The sequence below is a fragment of the Petaurus breviceps genome, unplaced genomic scaffold (assembly GCF_028583685.1).
Source record: "Petaurus breviceps papuanus isolate PSGF00001 unplaced genomic scaffold, PetGlider_PUasm1.0 369, whole genome shotgun sequence".
Lineage (NCBI taxonomy): Eukaryota > Metazoa > Chordata > Mammalia > Diprotodontia > Petauridae > Petaurus > Petaurus breviceps.
In genome coordinates, this window is record NW_027186295.1 from 7,427 (window position 1) to 25,661 (window position 18,235).

The window sequence follows — 18,235 nt, forward strand, 5'->3', positions numbered from 1 at the left end:
GTCTCTCCAGCTGAACTCCAGATCCCAGGAGGGCCTTTATTTTCAAGGACAAAGAGAAGCTTCAGATTCTGGAATGATGCATGAGGGAAAGGGCATTGGGCATGGGCATCAAAGGCTATGCCAGCGGCCCAGCCAGCGAGGCCCAGACTGAGCCATCCCCAGAAAGCAGGTCCTGTGGCCCAAAAGCAGCTTTTCTGACTAGGCTAACAGCCAATCAGGAAACCTCTTTGAGGAGCTCTGACTTCTGATGGTCCCCTTGGTGACCCTGCTGGTGCCCCTGAACCGCCCAGGCAGCCCCCAGGCAGAAGAGGAGAGAGAGAGAACACAGCAAGCCTCTCTGCCAGAGGAGGCAGGATCAGGGCCTTTCTTGGCCCTTCCAGTGATGGTTCAGCCTCTCCATTCCTCCTTTGTTCCTCCCCTGAGAACCTGGGTGCCGAGGCTTTCCCGGGCTTCTCCTGGTTGGGGCTTCCTCAGCAATCACACATAGTGAGAAATAGGGGCATGTGCTGGCTCTGACACACAGATGTGTGTGGTCACACACACACACACACACACACACACACAGACACACACTGCGTTCAGGCCCAGGCTGAGGAGGTCTTGTCTACACAGCAGGCCACACTGACATGGGCAGGGAGGGGATCCCGTAGAGCACTGGGGCCTGTGGGCCAGGCTTATCCTTTGCAATCACAGGCCAATCAGTTGGGATGGCTCAGGCTCCTGGGCCCTCACATCTGTACAGATGTGCACAAGCAAACAGCCATAGATTTCCACAGCTGGGATTTCTCCTCTCCAGGCGCCTCCCTCCCACCTTGCACGTGGCATCTCTGACACTCGGGGCTGACTGGGGGCAGTGCGCCAGGCCTTGGGGGAGAGGGCAGATGGGGCCAGCTGCACTGTCCTCCGGAGCACCCCCACCCTGGCCAGGTCCAGGACTGGAGGACATGGGGTGCTAGATGCCTGGCCCCTGGCGCTAGGCAGGGGAGACAGAGCAGAGTGGGAAAGGAGGAGATCACAGGCTGGTTCTAGTCTGTGGGAGTGAGGAACCAGGGCTGGAGGGGGTGGGAAGACTCCATCCTCCAGGGACTCCCCCCAGCTGTGCTCAGACCCCCCCCCATCCCTCTTGGCCCCCCTCCAGTGGAGGTGACTCAGCCTCCCCCAGGGTCCAGTTTATGTCTATTAAGTAGCCAATCGATGGATGGATCCTTTTCAGGAAAATGGACCTGGAATCAATTACACGAAAGCAGCAGCTTGGGGGCTTCCTGTGATGACTAAGGCCCTAAGCTTGGCTTCCCTGGAGCGCTTGAAAGCTGGAAATGAATCTGAGGGGAGAGAGTGCTCTGGAAAAGGCCCCCTGGGTGACCCACTGGAGGGGCCTGCATTGGCCCCACCCCAACCCACTGAGAAGCAAGAGGAGCCCCTCTCCTGCTCACAAACCCCCCCAAAAGGAAGGGCCTCTGGGATCCCCTGGACCCCCTGCCCACCCAAGTGGACTGTCTCCCCTAGCCAGTGGGAAGGGCCTGGGCCAGGCATTAATGGACTGATCAGCCCAAAGGAGACATGGGGAGTAACCAGCTTTATATACACATATATACGTGTATTTATGTGTGTATGTTACATATGTATATGTATGCTTGCATGTATATAGGGGCATATTATATACATACATGTGTTCTATATGTATATGTGTATATAAACACACACACTGGAGAGGCAGATGTAGCATTAAGCAGGATCAGGGAAGGCTTCTGGATGAAAGTGAGACCAGAAGAAAGCAAGGAAAACCTGGAGGGAAAATGCCTGGAGGTGGGAAATGGAATTTTTTTGTGTCAGAATCTGCGGGGCAGCCAGTGTGACTGCATGGCCAAATACTTGGGCTAATAGGTGCATAAGAGGGGAAATGTAGGAGGCAGTCAGGTTACAGAGGGCTTTAAAAACCCTACAGGAGTTTATTTTTGTTCCTGGGGGAGCCACTGGAATAGATTAAATGGGGATGGGAGGGGAGGACAGCCTGGAGTGGGGCGAACAGCAAGGGTCCCTGGCAGTCTTGAGGCCGGGGCTCCTGGCCCTTGGATTCTAACCATGCGCCAAGCTAACCGTCATTCAGCAACTGCCCCAGAGTGCCCAGTGCCTGTGAGCTCACTGCCTAACAAGGCTGCTTGCCCATTTTTAATCTGCTCTGAGCCAACAAAAATGGGCTGCCTTACGTACAGCTATGGAGACTGTGCAGATGGCAGGCCATAGTCGAGCTCCCTCTAATTGTTCCTAACATTAGCTTTAATTTATTTAACCCGACTACATGCTGAATTTCCTATCAGAGTGGGAACTCTTTGAGGGCAGGGCTATTCTGTGGTGTTTTTTTGTTTCTGTATCCTTAGATTTCTATACACTGTAACTGCTTAATTAATGCTTGTGGAATGCACAGGGAGGCACCCACAGTAACATTAAGATACAGAGTATCCTATGAGGAGACGGTCAGGGCTAGGGTAGGTCCCTGCAGGCTCAGTGACTCAGTCAAGGAGGATGTGTTACAGGGAAGGCAGGGGGTGGCCAGGTGGGGGATGGGACTGTACCCCTAAGAGAAAAAGGCCATCTCTTTGCACCTGAACTTTCCCCCACATTTCTACCCAGATACTCAATAATCCCTTTAACTCTCTTTTCACTGTGGCCCTGCCATGGAACTCTTTCCAGTCTGCACCTGGTCCTCTCAGACTACGTGCCACTCCTTGAGCCCATGCAGAGTTTCTCAGTCTTTTTCAGTATATAAGTACCAATCTACCCCCATGAAATTGTGCAGATTCTCAGAATCTGGCCCACTTCTATTGGCACCACAATAGCAGATTTACTAGGAATGTTGCCCACTTAACTGATGTTATAATAAAACCTCACTGCTCTGATTGAAAGAAGGCTCAAGTGGTTAAATTCTTTCCAGGCAAACCCACCCTGTACCTTTGCATTTTGGGGTTCTCAACATCCCAAACCACAACATATTGGTGGCCTGTAGAGCAGCGACTCTAGAGTCAAGAGGCCTTGAGTTCAAATCCAGTCTCAGACGCTTACCAGCTATGTGACTTTGGGCAAGTCACTTAGTCGTGATTGCCTCCAAAAAAGAAAAAAAAAAGAATCAAGTCAGGCCTCTTTACAGAGGTGGGGGCTTGTGGGTGTGGAACCTTGCATATATCATTAGACGATTTGACGTTTTGGCTAGTTTTGTTAAACTGCTTCCTCTCTCCCCTTTCTTTTAGCCTTTATAGCCAGGGGAGAAGGGAGGGATATATTTTAAAATGAAGGTGATGTAAAATTTTTTTAAATCAGTCATTTTTAAGAGTCAAGGAAGGAGTGCGATGTATTAGAAAGATGACTGGAACCGAAAATCATGGCTGTCACATCTCCATGCCTCAGTTTCCTTCCCTGTAAAATGAGGAGGCTAGCTAGATCTATCTCTCAGTGCTAGAGGAGGCTGGCTAGATCTCTCTCTCAGTGCTAGTTCTGGGCTCCTGTGAGCAGAATGAGAAAGCTCCAAGTGCCAGATTGCAGAGAGCCTCTGCTCTGTTGTGTTAATAAACGGATGGTCTGGGGGCCCCCAAAAAGGGAAGCAGCCATGGCACTAGTGGGGTTGAAGCAGCTGAGAATGAGACACCTCCTTTCCCTTCCCTTCAGCTCAGGCCATGAGTCTGGTGGCCCAGGGGAATCCCATTGCTTCTACATGCCTGGAGTTGGGGGAGACAGAGACAGAAGCCTTTACGGACAGAATGAATCAGAGATGATCAGCTTGGACCTCAGAATCATGTGGTCCTGTCCTTGAGAGAGAAAATAGCTGCAGACCACTGCAAACTGCTCAGAGCCGGCTTCCAGTATGGGCAGCTAGCGTCGTGTTGGACAAGTGTTGGCTGGAAAAACTGGGGATGCCAACCTGGAGAAGGGAAGGTTTGGGTGTGTTAGAACATAGTGCTCACATATTTCGGGGGTTGTCATGGGGAAGAGAGATGATTCACCTCGTTCAGCTTGGCCCCAGAACTAGTGGTGGGGAAAAGTTACAGAAAGATAGGTTTCCACTGGATTGTGCAACAAGGGCTGTTCCAAGGTGGAATGAGCTGCCTTGGGTGGTAGTGAGCTCCCCATCACCTGAGGTCCTCAGGCAGAGTTGAAATGACCATTTTTCATGGATGCTGTGGAGAGGATCCTGCCCAGGTCTAGGCTGGACCAGAGCCCTCTGGGGTTTTTTCCTGCTTGAAGAGCCAGTGACTCTGGGTTCTTGCATTCAGTTAAGGGGCGAGGCCCAGTGTTCCCATTGCCTTAGACCGATCTAGCTATTTGCCCTCTCCCACTCTGGATTGGGGGATGGGGGTTGAAGGGTGATTGGTGGTGTAGGGGGTGGATGGCACTGGGGGAGATGGAAGGGGCGGGTTTTGTAGTGTGAGGGTGCCCATTGTAGAATGCTTCAAGTCTGTTGCACTCTATTCATAAAAACCCACATCAGAGGGAGTGCAGGCATTATTTCTACCATTTTGCAAATAGAGAAACCGAGGCTCTTTGTAGCCAGCAAAAGTCGAAGGTGGGATTAGAACCTGGTCTGATGGGGCTTGAGCCTGCTCTGTCTGCTGCCTCTCACTAACCCAGGCCCAGCCTACCCTCCCTGCCTGGGCCTAGGGCTGTAGCTTGAGCTGTCCAGTGGAAGAGTGCTGATAGCTCGTTTACACTAAGGTGATGTGGCTTGTTAACACCAACCTGGGCCACTTGCTTAGTTCAGAGCTGTTGGCTCTGCTGGCAGAAGCCGATTAGGCTGTTCAGGCCTGAGGAAGGGGGGCTTCCCAATGCCTCTCCCAGCCTACCACAAAGGCAGCCCTGATCTCTGTGCCCCGGACTCCATGTGCCAGGCATTAATTCCTCCTCCAGGGCTGAAACTTGTGCCCCCAGGCCTTCATCTGACTTGCTAAATGGTGAGTGGGCTTCTGGGCTTGGGGGAAGCAGGGCCCAGCCTGAGGCCTGGAGGATGTGGGGGAGCCAAAACCCAGGTAGGAGCCTTCCCAGAGGTGGGAGCCCATGGGGGTGAAGCTCAATCTTTTGGGGCCTCAGACCCTGATGGGCAGGACTGGGTCTCTGGCTCACCCTCCTTACTTTATCCAAGCTGTCCTTGGGGTGGCTGCAGACCTTCACCTTGGTGCTTAGGAAAGAGGATAAGGGCAGTTCAAGAGAGAATTAGAGGGAGCTGCTGTTCAGTGATTTTTTTTGTCTTTCTCTTTGTGACCTCATTTAGGGTTTTCTTGACAAAGATGCTGGGAGGGGTTTGCCATTTCCTTTTCCAGCTCATTTTACAGATTAGGGAAACTGAGGCAGGAAAGGTTGAGTGACTTACCCAGGGTCACACAGCTAAAAGGCTGGATTTGAATTCAGGAATCCTGACTCCAGTCAAGCACTCTACCCACCACAGCATCCCCCAGCTGCCCCAGAGAGGCTGCTAGGAGAGACCAAAACTGGGGTGAAACTTCCTAGAAGAGGTGCCTGGCTGGGGTATAGAGAAGGTCTGAGGGCTGAGGGCCAGAGTGGCCCATGAGCCCGCAGGGACATCTCTGTGTGTATGTCCAAGGCTCTGGAGGTGAAGTTAGAGGCTGGTGTGCTGAGCTCTGGGAAAGATTTGGGGATGCTTTGGGGGCTGATGAGCAATGGTGACCAAAATGTGGAGAGGCGTATATGGACCTCAGAGGAGGGGAAGGGCAGCAGGGGGCAGAATGCAATGTGCCTACTCCCCTCCCAGCCTGATGTGCTGGGGCTTGAGAGGAGTCCCATCCAGGGCTGGAGAAGGTAGCCAGGGGTACAGTGTCTCCCAGCGGGAGCCAGGTTCCACTGCGGGCCAGAAGATAGAAAGGACTGGGGACCAGGAAGGCTGAGAAGATGCACGGTCCCAGAGAGCAGTCAGAGGGGACGAGGCAAGAGAGGGATAAGGGCGATCAGGCAGCAAGGGAAGTAGCTCTTTGCAGAGGCTCCAATCGCGGGGATTAGGAGAGGAGAGCTCTCTATCAGTCAGTTTTCTCTCCAGCACTGGGACAAGGAACAGCAGCAGCAGTATCGATTGATACCTAGTACCTGGGTCCTCACTTATGCTCTTTCCAAGATGGTGGGAGCTGATGTGCAGTCCATGAAGCCCGTGGTTATCCCTGGTCAGGCTCCGTCTGAGACGTCAGCTCTGTGAGGCCCTAGCCATCAGAATCCTTCTGGTGCTTGAGGTGCTGCCAACCGTTGCCATGGTGGCCAAAGGCTTTGGAGAGCCGAGGCCTTGCTATTCTCATGTGGTGCAGTGAAGGAATGTGTGGGGGGATTTCTCCTGGGCTCTCACCCCAGCAGTGACTTGGAACATATATCCAGTGGAGAGGAGGACGCCCCTGAGCCCAGCCCTTCACCAGTCCTCACTGATGCCTTTGTTCCTCATAGGAAACTAGGTCTAGAGCTAGAAGGGCCCTGAGAGCCCATTAAGTCCAATTCCCCCATTTTGCAGATGAGGAAACTGAGGCAGAGGGGGATTAAGTAACACCCAGAGTCACCCAGCTCGAGAGTGTCTAAGGCAGGATTTGAATACAGGTCTCTTATCTCCAAGCCCTGTACTCTACCCCCTCCACCATGCTGCTTCTCACCAAGGGCAGCTCTGCTCTGGGCTTGGCTTTGTGACACTGTCCTGGGGATATTCCCAGCCGGCCCTCCTCTGGGCTTCAAGAGGATGCCCAGTATGAATGACATGGGAAAAATCCTGGGCTGGTTTTCCTGGCCTCATCCCACCCCCTGCAGGCTGGGATGGAAAGTGCAGCCTACTGGGTCCCTGCTCAAAGAAAGCTTTGGTCCTGTTCCCTTCCCACTGGTCTCATGAACATGCCGGTTCCCTAGCATGGTCCCCCTGGGTCTTCCTTGAGCAGAGGTGTTGGAGATGGAGGCCGGATAACCTGTGCCCTGCCTGCCTCGGGGTGCAGCCTCTAGCCTTTCTGGTTGCTCTCCCATTTGCTGGGGGGATTCTGAAGCACTTGAGAAAGGTGGGGAAAGTCGCTCGGCTTTCCTTTGACCCAGAGATACTGCTACTGGGTCCATATCCCCACGGATAAAGACGCTCAAATGCACAAATAATTATAGCTGCTCCTTTAGTTCAAAGAAAGAACTGGAGATATAGGGGGTTGCCATCCACTGGGGAATGCCTAACAAAGTATGGCAAGTGAGTGTAATGGAGTACGATTGCACCATTAGGAAGTAAGACTCTCCAAGCAAACTGGGAGAAACTGTACAAATTAATGCAGAGTGAAGGGGAGAGAAGTAGGAGCAACTTGTGAGACATTATAGGGAAGAACATTGAAAAAGCTTAAAACTCGACTGACGCAGCTAGCAGGACTGCCGAGGCCCAGAGATGAGGCACACGGCCCATGTCCTCCCACCAGACGCGCCAGAAGGCAGGCTGAGCTGCATTCCCAGACAGCTTGGGGGGGGGGGGGGGATTAAGTACGTGTGCACAGGTTTTCGAGGGGCCTTTTTAAAATTGTTTAATGGAGGGGGGGAGATGAGAGGGACAGGGAAAATGCTTCGTACTTTGGGGGAAGTGGAGATAGGACACTGGCACGCAGGCGCCCTGGGTGCCCGCTCAGTGTCACTGAGTGAAGATGCCGATGGGTCAGGGAGCTCTGTGGGGAGTGCCCTGTGCAGGGGCAGCCTTGCTTTGCACCCTATTAAGTACTGGCTTATTACACTACTCATCTCCACAAACTCTGACCTGGCCACACTGGCTTCCGCTGCTCTCCCACAGCCTTCGGGCTCCACTCTGCATCGGGCCGTCTCCTCACATCTTTTGCCCTAGCTTCCCCCACAGCTTTCCCCAGGAAGCCTTTCCTGGCAAGGCTGCCTTCTATTATTAAGGCGAGCATGTATTTGTCATTGTTCAGTTGTGTCCAACTCTCCAGGACCCCATTTGGGGTTTTCTAGGCAAAGGTACTGCAGTGGTTTGCTGTTTCCTTCTCCAGCTAACTTTGCAGATGAGGAAACGGAGGCAAACAGGATTAAGTGACTTTCCCAGGGTCACACAGCCCAAACTAGGTGACCCCCTCAGATCAGAGGGGATTCCTTTCAGGTACAGGTCAGACTAGAAGCCCTTTGAGGTGAGGTACGTCCAAACTCCATTCAGTCGTTGATTCCTTTTCCACACATGGTCCCTCAGGCTAACCATGCCCAGCTCCTTCAGTTGACCTTTGGGTGATCACCCTCCCCTGAATACATGCCAACCTATCAATGTTCTTGAAACATAGAGCCAGGCCCCCAAATTGGGTTGAGTGTGAGCCAAGGGGCCACCATGGTCTCCACTTCCCACCCAAGCCACTTTTGGGGACTGCCATCTCACATTGGGCTTACAGGACACTTAACACTCTCACCCCCAACCTTCGTCCGAAGGACTGGCTGACTCAGTGCCCCTTCCCCAAAGCGTTCACTTTTGCCCTTCTCAATTTCACCTCATCAGGTCTTTTCAGAGTTTTCCTTCAAATGTTTTAGTAAACCTCCCAGGCCTCTGTCCCTGTGCCTTCCAACCCCCCTCCCTCCATTTGTATTATAGCCTTTGGGTTCTTTGCACTGAGGAGAGCAGCTAAGGGGCTCCAGCTGGTTTCCAGGCTCTGAATAAGGTAAGTTGTGAACTCCCCCAGTCTTCAGCCCACTACAGCAGCCCTTGTCTGAGGTACAATGATGACTCATCACTGGGGGACTTGCCTGGCCCTGAAAAGGGGACGTAGAGCATGGCCCCTCTAGGGAGTGTACAGCACCCACAGGCAGGTGCTGGGATAAAAGAGGAAATTATACAGTTCCTGGAGTAGAGAAGGTGGGAGTGGGGATGGAGGAAGCCAGCCACCGGAATGGGAAGGGCCAGCAGGCCTCATGCTGGCATGGCCCCAGAGGGGAACAGGAGCTTCTGGGCCACTCCCATGACTAGGGGAATCAGGTGGCTGCCATAGACCTGGACAGGGTGGAACCTGACAGGGGGCAGGCTTCCTGTGCACCATCTGGGAAGGGGACGTGGACCGCCATCTGGATTACTGTGGTCACTCATTCACGGAGAACTGTGAGTGCTCACTTCATTCTCCGTCCCTTTACCCCCAAGTCCTGCTCACTGACCAATTCAGGTTTATTGTGGGGTGAGGTTAAACAACAAACATCCTCTAGGGGACGGCACGGCCAGAACGCTTTGCAGGCAAGATCCAGGCGCTTTTTTGGGGAGCCAGAAGCAAGTCTGATGTTCCCAGGAAACCCAGAGATAAGAGCAGGCCTCAAGGTCCACCACGGAAGGGGTTGGGTCTAAGTGACTCACGTCTGTCTCATCTCAGCAGCGTGCCTGCCAGATAGCCCTCCACCTGTACACACACACACCCACGCTGCCAACCCATCCTCAGGTACAGATACCTTCCCATTCGGCCCCTATCTCTGCCCCAGGAGACCCTCTTGGCCCTTCTCCCTCGTCTGGGCCTGTAGCCTTTTAGGACTGAAGGCGACCACTAGGGTTTGGGGAGGTGGGTCTCCTAGCCGTAGCTTCCCCCTGCTGGGGTGACGCCCTTGATGTGGCCAACCTCCCCCATACCTCCCCAGCCAGAGAGGGCAAAGCCCACTGTTTAAAACAATCTCCTTTACTACTAGACAGATTGATGGCTTCAGTTATCAAGGCCCACAGGAAAACTCCAGGAGCCAGCTGGAGCCAGGGGCAGGGCTCTCTGGTGAGGTAGGAAAGCAGAGCCAGCTGCTTCCTCCTAGCCCCTGCCAGGCCTGGCCCTTAGTAAGAGGCAATTAGCAGCAAGGCTGCGGGAGGAGCCCAGGAAGGGATGCCTGGCCTAAGGGGAATAGGCAATGGGGTCGGTCTGTGCTTGGCTGAAGCTCTCTGCTTTGAAATGGGATGAGGAAAGCAAAGGCCTTGGCTGGCCCCTGGCCCCAGGCCCCAGGCCATCACCTGGGCTCTAACAGGAGCCTTCTCTGGGGGTGGAAGTGTGAAGGAGAAACCCGAGCAGAGCCCCAAGGAAAGGGCAGGGACTGTGCAGATGAAGGGTCCGCTCATCGCCCTCAGCCTCCTGGCAATTGTCCCGGTTCAGGCTCCCTGGACAGCGTTCCTTCAGATGAAGGGTCTCTAGAGTGCTGGGCAGCTGAGAAACCCTGCCCTAACAGCCCCTCCTGGAGGCTCCTGAGGCAGCTGTGATGAGGGAAAGGGAACGAAGGGGCTGGAGTCCCAGGCTCCTACTCTGCTAGGCCCAGCCCCGAAGGAAGCAAGGTGTGGCTGGAGGGGGAAGCCCAAGCACTCATCGCCCATTTCCCTCCTGGGCCTCCCTCCTGACCCTCCCAGCCCAGAGCTCAGAGGGGCCAGGGCCAAGAAGGCCTGGCAGGACTGGGCAACTCTAGTCCTCCCTTTCTTCCCAACTGGAAGCCCGAAGGTCAGGGCGACATCAGGGGTGCCGCAAAACGGCCTGCAGGTCCTCAGGCAGGGAACCAATGATGGTGTCAATATAGAGGGCCACCCGCTGCAGCGTCTCCTCCTTCACTGGGAGCCGGTGAGCCTGGGCCTGGATCTGGGGAAAGGGAAGGGATTCCTGACTGGGAGAAGTCCAGCTCTGTCTCTCCACAGAGCCCCGGGCCCCAGGCCTCCCAGGGGCTAGGCTTCTTGGGACACAAGGATGGGCCTGGCTGCTCAGAACACAGGAGAATGGAGAGGGATCTGAGGTGGCAGGAGGGAGGGTGGGCCTGCTCTGGTATGCCCCCCCATTCTCTTCAGTGGGGAAGGAAGAGGGGTAAAGAGAAAGGGGAAGAGAAGCAGGGGGGAAGGAAAGGAAGAAAGCAAGGGAAAGAGGAAGGAAGAAGGAAGGGAAGGAGAGAGAGAAGGAAGGAATGGAGGGAGGGAGGAAGGAAGGAGGGCAGAAAGAAGGAAGAAGGAAAGGAGAGAGGGAGGGAGGGAGGAAGGCAGGAAGGAAGGGGTGAAGAGGGAAGAGGGAGGAGGGAGTAGGGAGGGAAGGAGGGAGGGAGTGAGCTCACAAGCTTTTCTCGGAGCTTCAGGACCAGATCGACGATCTCAACTTCAGACTTGTCTTTCATCCAGGTCAGGATGTTCTGCAGGGAGGACAGAGGAAGGCTGTGCTGGTCTTCATCTCCCTGTTCTGCCAGCCCACAAACCCCTCTGAGACCAGCCGCGGTCACCCCATGGCCTATACCGTCCCCTCTCACCGCCTCACAGATGACCTCCAGGTGCAGGGCTTCCAGCTTCTGGGTCATCTCCCTGTGCCGCTGCCGGTACCAGCCATCAAAGTTAGGAGATTTGAAAAACCGCCTGCCAGAGGAAGATGGTCACCCTGGGGTCCAGCCCTGTGGGAGGGCAATGCCACACCTCCAAGAACCAGAGGGAGCAACCCTGCTGGTGACCCATGTGAGCCCCAAGGTCTCAGCTCAGGGTAGCAGGTGATGGGGGAGTTCTCCTTCCTCTGCCCCAGACAGTCACAGTCAGAGGTAGAAGGGCCTGCCAATGTTTATGCACCTCTGGAAGCAAGCCCTGGAGTGGTGAGCCAGCCCGTGCTAGCGGCCTGCTCTGGGGTGCTCCCTCAGTGGAGGGAGGAAGGCCCAGGCTCAGACCCTGCCAAGGCCATGTACGAGCTGGGCAGGGCATAACCTCTTCCAGCCTCAGTTTCCTCATCTGCAGAAAGGGAATAATGGTCCCCATCATGCCCACCTCCCAGCAGGACTGTTGGGAGATGCGAAAGGAGGTAACTGGCCATTTTCTAGAACATTCTTCCTCCAGGCCCTGAAAGCTGCCTCCTCTCACTGTCCTCTGGGGCCACATAGAATGTGGTGGGAGAGCCTTTCACACACTGTTCCCCTTTCATTCTTCCCCTGCCCCCGGCCCTGCTGTGTTCCTACCTGTACAGGCCCAGCCAATCCCCCTTGAGGACACAGGTAAGCTGGGGGCCAGCGTGCTCCAGGCTCTTCAGGAAGTCATCCTGATGGAAAGGACGGATCTGGGGGGGTGTCTGTGGCAGAGAAGAGCTCTGAGGGCCCCATGCCGGGCACACGGCCTGCTGGCCCTCTCAGCCCTGAAGGCTGAGACACAGAGCAGCTGAGGAGGCTGACCCGGGCCAGGAGGCTGCTGCCCATGATGGGCTGGACAAGGACTCGGCTCTCTGGCAGGCTCAGACTCACCTTCCAGGGTGTGATGGCCCTCTGCAGGGGCATCAGGCTTGCCATGTAGTGCTCCTGAGAAGGAAAGCCCTGGTCACAGTCAGGCTTACCAGGGGAGGTCCCCAGCGGCTGGAGCCTTCCCACTCTGACTCCCCTCTCCATTAACTCTGCAGAGGCTGAGCTCCTGACATGGCTTTTCCATCCAGACGGGAGCTCTCTGAGCACAGGGGCTGTTTCTGCCTTGCTTTGACCCCTAGAGCTTTGCTCAGTTCCTGGCATACAGTAAGTGACTAGACAATGCTTGTTGCTGGACTCTCCGTGTCACTCCCTTCCCGGCCCACTCCTGAGCAGGATTCAGGGGGATGAGCCCGGCCCAGCCCAGGCTCCACAGTTCCTGAGGTGACAAGGGGTGTTTGGGAGTGGGGGAGAGGGTGCATTCCCGCTCACCAGGGGGATGATGAAACTCTGTGTGAGCTCCAAGAGATGTCGTCGAACCAGGGCATTCTGTACCTCTGAGGGACGCTTCCTCTGGATGCCCTGCAGGGAGAGAGTGCCCAGGACCCCTTCTTCCTGCTGCCAGCCTCAGCCAAGGGACAAGGGTATGGGGAGCGTAGGGGGCCACTCACCTTCAACAGCCTCTTAATGAGCGTTTTGTCTTTGTGTAAGTAGGTTTTGTAGGACGTGTAGAGCCCTGGGGGAGAGGAAAGCCCATTGGATGCCCTTCCTGGCCACCCCAGGCACTCCGAGGCCAAAGCCTTTTTTCCACAGCATCTGAGAAGAATCTGAGAGGTGAGGGGTCTTGTCTCCCCATGCCAGGCAGGCCAGTCAGCTTGCCCCCCGCGGGCCCTGGACCCCGCCCCTGTCCCACCTGGGCCCCGCCCTGTCTTACCTTGGGCCCTGGCCCTGAGATGGTGCCATCCCAGAACCCCCAAGGCCCTTTCTCCTCACCTGGCTTGGTGTCCAGGGTCTTCAACTTGGTGAGCTTCTTCATCTTGACTTGCTTGGGAAGGTCCCCTGTAGAAACACATGCATGCTGTGCCAGGTGTCCCAACCAGGGAGGGCCCAACCTGGCAGCTGGCCAGGGAGGGGGGACCTGCTCAAGCCCTGGGGTCTTGTGGTGGCTCTGTCTCATTCCTCAGCTCAGAAGCGCCTCTCTCTCCCTAGCCCACAGACATGGGGCACAGTGCCCTGGGATGCCGGGGTCCCAGAACCCGTCCCAGGCTGGAGATGGGAGGAAGCTGTTGTGTGCATCTGAAGAAGCATGGGCTCAGTAGTCTGTGTGGGGAATCTTGGGTGCCTCCAGAACTGCAGAGAGGAAGGCCAGGGGAGGGGCTTGGGAAATCCCCCAATCCTCTCCCTTCTCCACTGGCCCAGAACACACAGTCGCTGGGGATGACAGTCCTCAGCCCCTTATCTCTTTCCAGTTATGGAAGAGGACAACTCCTGGGCAGAACTCGCACTGTCCATCCCCTCTGCTCACTGCTGGAGGCCTGAGAGTCTCCCTGGGGACTCTGTCCTCAGCCTCACCTGACATTTTGGGCTCGCCAATCCGGAGGATATGTGGCCAATGCTGAAGTGTTTTGATAAAGAAAGGGTTTGTGACTCCCAGGACAACATTGGGTCTAGAGAGACAGAGAAGAGACAGGGACAGAGGAATGACAGGAGGAGGGACAGTGAACCTCTGACGGCCTCACCCCACTACTGAGTGTCACCCTGGGGCCGACGGGCTGCCGGGCACAGGGGTGGGCACTCATGGGGCCTGGGAACGAGGGGCTGGCGGGCAGAATGGGGGCACTCACAGGGCCTGGGGCTGAGGGGCTGGCAGGCACAGGGGACACTTATAGGGCCTGGGGCCAAGGGGCTGGCAGTCAGAATGGGGGCACTCATGGGGCCTGGGGCCGAGGGGCTGACGGGCACAGGGGGGGCCCTGGGGGGGCGGGGCAGGCAGGGGGGGGGGCACTCACGGGGCCTGGGTCCGGGTAGTGTACTCCTTGAACTCGCTATCGTGGATGGTAAAGTAGGGTCGGTAGTCACAGCAGAACTTGAGAGGAGTCAGACAGCTACAACAAGAAGACCCTGTCAGCCATCCGGCCCCAGGACCCCTGGATCTAGCCCTCAGAAGTCTGAGACTCAGGGAAGCCAGCACCTGACCTCTGCAGGGACCAGGAGGTCCCATCAGGGCTTCTGGGGCACAGGGTTTCTCGCTCAACACAAATCAACTGAGTGACGGCAGAATTCACGGGCTCACAGTCAGCTTGGAACTGACTCAGAGGTCAGGAAAGCAGGGCCTGTGTGGACAAGTGACCATGCCTAGCTGAGGTCAGAAGACTGCTCTCTGGGCTCCTCAGCCACTGGCATGGCCAAACATCAAGGACAGTCCCAGTGACAGGACAGCACTCACAGGGCCCCACCTGATCCTCACAACCCATCCCTATGACGAGAAGCTGGTGCTGGAATTAACTCCATTTTAGGGATAAGGACACTGAGGCTCAGAGGGTAAAGAGGCAGCCCCCTGCACCCCCCCCCCCCCCCCCGGGACCCCAAGGCAAACAAGGGAGGGGAGGCCAGATGTTGCCCTCGTGTGTTGCCTCGCTTTGGGGGGGGGGGGGGGGGCATCGGATGGGCTGTCACCTACCTCGTCAGAGCCAGCACCATCTCAGAGGAGACAGTGGGAGATGGGGCCATGACAACAAGGGGCTCCCCCAGGAGCATCAGCTCCCACAGCAGCTGGATGTGAATCAGCACAGGTTGGAAACACCTGTCAGCAACAGAGGTGGCAGAGAGGGGTCAGCAGCTGGACCAGGAAGGCCTGAACACGAGCTCCCGACTGCACTCCCACCAAGCTGGCTGCCTCCCAAATGCTTCCCGACCCTGGCAAGCTCCAACTCGGGACTCACCTGGGCTGGGGACTCCCCAACCCCGTCATCCCTTTGCCTCTGATATGCAAAGCTGCTGCCTGGGGCAGGGGAGGGCATGAGTGATGGGCACTGCCATCCACGTGGAGGGCCACAGCTGAAAAGCTCGATGTGGGATGAGAACCCAGGGCCTTGCTCTACTATGGCAGGCTGCTAATTTGAGTTCAGTAGTTCTTAATACCATGATAACTCTTTCAATGTAATTATTTCCAATGCAAGCCTATGTATTTTATTTTGAGCTTTTACGAACATGCTTCTCACATGGACTGCCAAAGGGCTCCAGGGCACTCAAAGTGGAGCCTGTGCTAGAGTCTTGGCCTCTCCTCCTCAGGAGGCCACCCGGAGGCCTGAAGCTTTTTGCTGAGTTGGCTCTCTGGGGTGGGGCAAGGAATGCCCTCCCAGGCATCCTGGGGCTCCTGCTGACCCCCCAGCATCATCGTGTCTCCAGGGGGGCCATGCCGAGGCTGTGCTCTGGTAGACTCGTCAGGGCTCAGACACAGAGGACCCCATGTGGGGCAGAAATGGCATTTTAGTGTCCTCTGTGCTGGACAGTTCTCTCCCACACTCTTTGGCCTATCTCCTCCTCCCCCCCTCCCAATTAAGCAAGAAGGAAGGACACAATGAAATCACCTTTCCCTCAGGAAAAGAATCCATACCTCCGAGGCCTCAATGTGGGGAGAGGAAAGACCACACCAAAACAAAGCCGCCACCTCAGGTGGGGCCTCAGGACCAGCATCCAAGCCTCCTTGAGCCCTACTGTTGGCGGGAAGCCGGGCGTGTGAAATGGAGGGAACCATCTGTCTCCTCTCTGAGAACCATAGACTACAGACCTTGAGGCCTTGGACAGGAAGCAGGGGAGGTGACAGTTAACATCACCATCCACATTGCTGGAGCTTAGATTCTTGTCAGCTCCTGTCAGCAGAGTCCCATCTTTCAGCCCCTTCTTCCCCCTCCCCAAACACACAGTGGGCCAGGGTGTGACACCTGGATTTAGCATTTCCCAGGAAACTTCTCCCTGCACAAAGGAGAGGGGAAGGTGGTGAGCATGGCCTGTAGGCACTGCCCATGACGGCTGCTCCCCTTCCTCTGGGCCTCTGCACATCTCACACATTCTTTACCGCCCAGGCCGTCCCAGGGTCTTCGTGCCTGATGACTGATCCTTCCACGTGGCCCTACCTCTGGACTATACTACTCAAGAGGCTCCTCACTTCCAAGTCCAAGGAGGCCTCTCTGTCTTCAGCCTCTGACCTCTCTACAGCAGCAATCCCATTCCCCAGTGTCACCCAGGAAACTCTGCTCTCCTGCCGGTCTGTTGTTTGAATTTTATGGACACCTTTGTTTTTACATCCTCAGCATTTCCAAATATAAGCCCCTGCCTTTGTATGCTCAAATAAAAGCCTTCCTTGGTACCAAAAGTCCAACCAAAGCAATTTACACAGATTGCTTAAAAACAGATAAAACCCTCTACCCATAAAGCCCAGTGCCCCATTTCTCCAATGAAAGGAGGGGGGTCTATTTTCTTATCTCTTCTCACTGGCCCCACCTTTGGTCTCCTCTTCCTATACCTGACCACTAAATGAGCATCTCCCCTAAAGCACCATAAGCACCCTGACGGCACCATCTCCTCCCATGATGGTGGTGATGATGGCAGCAGAAATGGCAGTAGCAGCGCCTTTCTCCATTTCTAAAGCGCTTCACCAAGGGGATCCCCCTCTGGGAGGGGGGGTGGTCTTCTTCTGATCTCCGTGATCACAACTTCTCTCCCAGGGGCCAACCCACAATCCCTGGGATCTAACGGGAGGAAGGGCTCTCAAAGATCCTTCTTGACCAGGAATCCCTTCCACTTCACCCCCCACATGTGGTCACCCCAGTTCTCCCTGAAGTAGCAGAAGGCCACTAACCACATTTGCTGCCCATACTCTCATCCACACTAACTCTACCTTGCTACTGTTCCCTCCAGCTCTGCCTCTGGGGCCAAAGTGGGTCCTGGAATACCTGAAGGCAGCTCCCACAGCCCCTGGGGTCCTCCCTTCTCCAGCCTAAACAAGTGCAGTTCACAGAGAATCTCCGAGTCAGCAGGATCCTTGGTGCCTTTCCTTAGTGCCTATTAGACGAGGGGGCCCCCAGGAGGGCACAAACCTTGGAGGATAGAACTGAGGCAGTTTAGTCCTTTTCCGAATCACTGATGGTTGGGCTGTGTCTCCTGACCCCCAGCTGACATCTGCCTCTCCACCATCAATCAGTCCCTTCAAATGACCCTTGTGTAGACAACAAACCCCTGGAAGAGTTGAACTGCTCACTCACGTTAGCTCTGACCCTGGATACCACCCCACCCCTTTAACATCACACACGGAGGATGAGTGAGCTGCTGGTTTGTACACACACCCTTGAACATGGACCTTTAAAAGGAAACGGGATGCAGAGAACCTGACAGAAGAGAGAGAGGGCACAGAGACCTCAAAGGATGAGCCCTCACGTCATCTTCACGGCCCCTCATGGGAACCAGAGCTGACAGAGGCCATGGTGGAGTGGCCAGGAAGGCGTAGGCCCAAGGGGAGCTCAGCAAGCACACGCTGGAAGCAGACACAGAGACCCACCAAAGAAGTCTCTGGGTCACACAGGGACCAAGGACAGTCGAGGTGGGGAGAAGCCAGCCCCAGTCTGAGCCTTGCCTGGCCCCGTGCATGCCAACACCAACAAATGGGGTCTGAAAATCCTGAACGCTGCCCCCTTGTGTATGTGGGAGGTAAGCACAATGGGGTGGACTCTGGCAGAGAAGGGCCCTGCTGAGAGGGGGAGCTGATCTGATGGGTTATGGGCCCAGTTAATGAACATTTTGTCAGGTTAAATGAAGCCCGCCTCCATCTGGCAGATTATGGGCCTGGATGCTTGAGCAGTGCTGAGGCCTCTTTCCAGTTTGTGGTGACAATCCAAACCTCAGCCAAATTCTGATGGTCCTGAGGGAAATCTGGGGTGGGGGAAGGGAGGGGGTGAGTGGGAGAGGCAGAAAGAAGCCCAGCCTGGTCTGTGGGCTACAGTCCAAAGGCATCTTCTCCAATTCTCTCACTCTCCTGGTCACCTTCTAGACACACCCCAGCGTGTGGAGTGGCCAGGCTACCTGACAGAGGTTCTGGACACACCCCAGCGTGTGGAGTGGCCAGGCT

At 55.6% G+C, this 18,235-nt stretch overlaps 1 protein-coding gene and 1 long non-coding RNA gene across 3 annotated transcripts in view; one reads left to right on the forward strand and one right to left on the reverse strand.

The window, feature by feature from the left end:
• Window positions 1–9,314, forward strand: part of LOC138168311 (uncharacterized) — a 12,076-nt gene extending 2,762 nt beyond the window's left edge. The window contains exons 3-4 of the long non-coding RNA XR_011170094.1: window positions 8,576–8,642; window positions 9,178–9,314. This is a non-coding gene — a long non-coding RNA (uncharacterized lncRNA). The remainder of the gene's footprint in view (window positions 1–8,575; window positions 8,643–9,177) is intronic.
• Window positions 9,122–18,235, reverse strand: part of DENND6B (DENN domain containing 6B) — a 17,100-nt gene continuing 7,986 nt past the window's right edge. For both annotated transcript variants that reach the window (XM_069097382.1, XM_069097383.1), the window contains 11 exons: window positions 14,792–14,914; window positions 14,121–14,216; window positions 13,684–13,778; window positions 13,105–13,170; window positions 12,783–12,847; window positions 12,604–12,693; window positions 12,178–12,231; window positions 11,899–12,008; window positions 11,212–11,314; window positions 11,023–11,097; window positions 9,122–10,562 (listed from right to left, as the gene is read on the reverse strand). In XM_069097382.1, coding sequence (XP_068953483.1) covers window positions 10,440–10,562; window positions 11,023–11,097; window positions 11,212–11,314; window positions 11,899–12,008; window positions 12,178–12,231; window positions 12,604–12,693; window positions 12,783–12,847; window positions 13,105–13,170; window positions 13,684–13,778; window positions 14,121–14,216; window positions 14,792–14,914 — 1,000 coding nt within the window. In that variant the 3' untranslated portion in view covers window positions 9,122–10,439. The remainder of the gene's footprint in view (window positions 10,563–11,022; window positions 11,098–11,211; window positions 11,315–11,898; window positions 12,009–12,177; window positions 12,232–12,603; window positions 12,694–12,782; window positions 12,848–13,104; window positions 13,171–13,683; window positions 13,779–14,120; window positions 14,217–14,791; window positions 14,915–18,235) is intronic.